The sequence below is a fragment of the Echinops telfairi genome, unplaced genomic scaffold, assembly GCF_000313985.2.
Source record: "Echinops telfairi isolate 266 unplaced genomic scaffold, ASM31398v2 ScPeMD7_655;HRSCAF=1070, whole genome shotgun sequence".
NCBI lineage: Eukaryota > Metazoa > Chordata > Mammalia > Afrosoricida > Tenrecidae > Echinops > Echinops telfairi.
In genome coordinates, this window is record NW_022104553.1 from 21,096,028 (window position 1) to 21,100,082 (window position 4,055).

The 4,055-nt window shown below is 53.7% G+C and overlaps 1 protein-coding gene across 1 annotated transcript in view; it reads right to left on the minus strand.

The window, feature by feature from the left end:
• MYBPC2 (myosin binding protein C2) overlaps window positions 1–4,055 on the minus strand; it is a 37,997-nt gene that overhangs the window by 13,627 nt on the left and 20,315 nt on the right. Inside the window, exons 9-12 of the mRNA XM_045292620.1 lie at window positions 3,856–4,021; window positions 1,391–1,497; window positions 1,010–1,039; window positions 363–502 (exon numbers count right to left, since the gene is read on the minus strand). Of these exons, the coding sequence (XP_045148555.1) occupies window positions 363–502; window positions 1,010–1,039; window positions 1,391–1,497; window positions 3,856–4,021 (443 nt within the window). The remainder of the gene's footprint in view (window positions 1–362; window positions 503–1,009; window positions 1,040–1,390; window positions 1,498–3,855; window positions 4,022–4,055) is intronic.

Consider the following 4,055-nt stretch of genomic DNA (forward strand, 5'->3'; position numbering starts at 1 on the left):
GGATGGATGAGTGGATGGGTGGGTGGATGATGGATGGATGGAAATGGATGGATGGGTAGATGGATGGATGAGTGGATGGGTGGGTGGATGATGGATGAATGGATGGATGAGTGGATGGGTGGGTGGATGATGGATCGATGGATGATGGATGGGTGGGTGGATAAATGGATGGAAAGCCCATTGTGTACTAGGTCCTGCATTAGGTGACAGAAAAAAAATTCATCGCTAATCTTCAACACGGTCCTCAGAAGAAGGAACCAAGATCCTCATCTTACCGACCATGAAGTTGAAGCACAAGCCCATGGCCCCCCAGCAGAGCTAAGAGGGAAAAGAACGCAGCACAGAGAGTGGTCTTACGTTACCTCGTCTCCCTTCAACCACGTGGCAACGGGCGGGGGCTCCCCTGTGATGGACACATCCAGTCTCAGCTTGTTTCCGGCCACAACCACAATGGAGTTCTCTGAGGTCTTCCCCGAGCAGTCCAGGTGGATCTTTGGTGGCTCTGGGAGGCAGAGAGGCAATACTGAGGATGGAAGGGTAGGTGTCTTGGGCCCTCCCCATCTCCCACCAGGGATTCCTCCTCACAAGCTGGGTTCCAACAACCACCAAAAAAAATCCAGAAGTCCAAGACCCAACTTCCTCATCTCTGGAGACCCACGAGTCTAGCTCCCCGCCTAAACTCAGGAGTCCGAGGTCCTGGTATTCTCCTCCTCCTCCTCCTCCTCCTCCTCAGTCACAAGATTCCAGAATTCCAAGCCCCTCCTCCCTCAGACCCCCAAAGGTGGGCTTCTAACACCCTCTTCTCTCAACAAGGAGACTCGTTTCCCAACCACCTCCTTCCTCAGACCCAGGAGTCCAGGTCCACAGGCCCCTCCTCCCTCAGACCCAGAAGTCCAGGTTCCCAGCTGCCTCCCCTTTCTGATTCAGAATTCCATACTTTCAACCCCCTCCTCCCTCAGCCCCAAGGATCTGGGCTCCCTCACTTAACAGAGCAACGCTTGTCCCTTACCTTGCTTGGGTACATACTCCACTTTAATTTCTGGAAGACAGAAAAAGATTGGGTGGTGAGTTCGAAGCCAGCAAGCCCCTCACCCCAACCTTCACCAGAGTTGGAGGCCTGGGGAACGGGGCTGTTGGAGTGAAGTTCAGACCCACCAATTATACCCTAGTCTCACCTTTGCCCACCACATGGGCAACCTTCAGTGCCTATAGTGCTCTCTCCACCCATTTCTCACCTGACTCCGCCCCCCGAGGGGGACGGACGCTCTCCCTTGACCCCACTGTAGAGGTAGGGAATTTAATCCTGAAAGGAGGCACCAGAAGATCTGGTAGGATGGGTCGTGAGACACACCCCCCCCACCCAACCCCAATGGCCAAAAACAATCCTCACCCAGGAAATTGAGCTTGGCCGAGAGGGACAGGGCATAGCCATCAGGCACGAAGGTGTAGTCCCCTTCATCTTCAGGACGGACATCGTCAATCACCAGCTTGTGGAACCTGGAGGGTGTGGGGGGCAGTGTCGGGGTCAGGCTGGGGAGCCCCACAGAGCCATACTGTTCCAAGCCCTGTGGCCGTTACATAATCTGGTGTCAACGTGAGACTATTAAGAGTGAAGGGGTGGAGTTTAGCCTGTCATTCAGGGTAGCAGCTTGATGACCTCATTTAGAGGCCGTTAAGGAGATAAGTAGTTTGCTGGAGGCGGGACACACAGACTCTCTCTGCGAGGCATTCCTGAGGACAAGCCCCATGGAGCTATGCTGATGGCAGCCAGAGCCCCGGAGCAGGAGGAGCCACGTGGAGACCCACACCAGCGCTGCGATGCTTCCACCGCCACCGAATCCACAAGACTTTCCACCCACTGGCCTGTGATCTTCCTGCATGTGTTGCATGAGTCTGAAGAGGAATGTATGAACTAGTATCGGACATACGGGCTAATATAGGACCTATGGACTTGATCAGGACTGGACTGGGCTGTTTTCTTAATTGCTCTTTGATACAAAGTTCTCTCGAACACACATATGAGCCTCCCCGGATTGGTTTCTTTAGTTCACCCAGACTAGCACAATCCCTTTCCCTCGATGCCATCTAGAAAAACATCATCTACCTCCCTCCAATCTACATGCTTGCCATTTAAAATTCTAGACTTTGGAATGCTGACCCCCTCCTCCACCTCAATGCCTGCTCTGCCACGTATTTAGTTGTGTGACTCAGGGCCGGCGATTAACCTCTTTCTGCCTCAAGCCACGGATGAGAATGTCAGAAACCAATCACGGTCTGATGAGGAACAGCTACGTGGAAGCCCTGACACCCATGCCGGGCATACAGTAGATATCAATACACGTTAGCCTTTCTCCTTCCTCGGGGAGCGAGTTATGTGTTGGGTGGCTCGCTGTGAGGTCAGCCGTTCAAACCCACCAGCTAGGGGAAGGAAGATGAGGTTTCTGCTCCTACAAAGAGCTACGGTCTGTGGGTTCTGCTCTGTCCTCTGGGATCACTAGGAGTCTGAGGTCGATAGTGGCTGGGCATCAGTGGCTGGGGTGGTGGGTTATGCCCTGGGCCATTAGCCTCCGGGTTAGCAGTTCAAATCCGCCAGCTGCTTGGTAGGAGAGCTTTGAGGCAAGCTGCCCCTGCAAAGATAGAGCGCTTCGAGAACCCTCAGGAGCAATTCCACTCCATCCTGTGGGGTCTCTGATGAGTCCGATTTGACTGGATGGCGGTGGGCTTGGCCTGTGAATTCCTAAGATTCACATGAGTGTCCCCCTTCGGCTGGGTTCCCCCAAAATATGTGAGGACGTCCTAGTGCTCTGTGAGAAACAAACTCTGAGGGAAATGGAGTTTTCCCTAGTCTGAGGACTAGATTCCCTAACTTATAACAGGGAATCTGGGAAGCTGGAATTCCACGGTAGGAAAGCCTCCACTTTGGTGAGTTAGAGGTAAAGTCCAAGTACACGATCCTGCTTTAAATATCATTCCCACAGATTCTCCCTTAACAGCTGTGCTGCCTTAAAGTGAGCGCAGGGTTGATTTATCTCCCTCTGGAAGCAGACATCTTTTTGTTCTCTTCCTGCCGTGTCACCCAAACCCCCTTGTAGCTTCCCCCAGGTATTAGGTTTCCTCACCTGTGAGCTCAGGGATCTTACTGTAGATACCACTCACCTTGTGACGCATGTAACTACTGAACATGCATGTCTTAAGTCTACCTGCAAATGTCCCAAGATAGTCAAGGTTCTCCCTCCCTTCTCCCAGTTCCACGTGGACCATCAAGAGGAGCTCAGGTGAGCATGCTACCATGAAATGTGTCTGACTCCATTATTTTACTGTGTCTCCTTATTTTATTCTCTCTCCTATCTTTCTTATCCTCTAGGACAGTGGTTCTCAACCTTCCTCATGCCGCAACCCTTTCAGACAGCTCCTCATGTGGTGGTGACGCCCCAACCATAAAATGATTTTCGTTGCTACTTCATCACTGTCAGTTTGCTACGGTGATGAATCGGGTGACCCCTTTGAAAGGGTCGTTCGACCCCCAAAGGGGTCTCGACCCACAAGTTGAGAACCACTGCTTTATGGCTTTACTATCATCGTTCTAGATCATCGCTGTACAATTGCGCCTACTGGCCCTTCGGGTGTTGGAGGCTGGCTTCCTCCGTCAGTCCTCGCCCCTGGATGGGACCGTGACCTTGTTTAGGTGATGGGGTCCGTCGGTTCAGATGCCAGCAGCAGCGTGAAGGAGCCCCTTCTGGAGTAGGGTGGGTCCTGACCCTAATCCCCTGCGGGACAGCACAGGGGCAGAGTCACGGGCCCAGGGGTGGGAGCGGGGGTGTGGGGGACCGGCGGCCCCGTCGGCCGTCTCCTCACCTCCCTTTGTGGGAGATGGTGATCCTCTTGCTGGGCCGCACCTCGATCCCGTTCTTGTACCACTTGCCCGTCACCTTCTCGTCAGACACCTCGCACTTGAACACGGCCTGCTCGGAGGCCTTCACCGTCAGGTCGGCGATGTCCTGCAGGACCTCCAGCTGCTTCTCTGGAAGGAGACGGGGCTGTGGGGCGGGATGCCC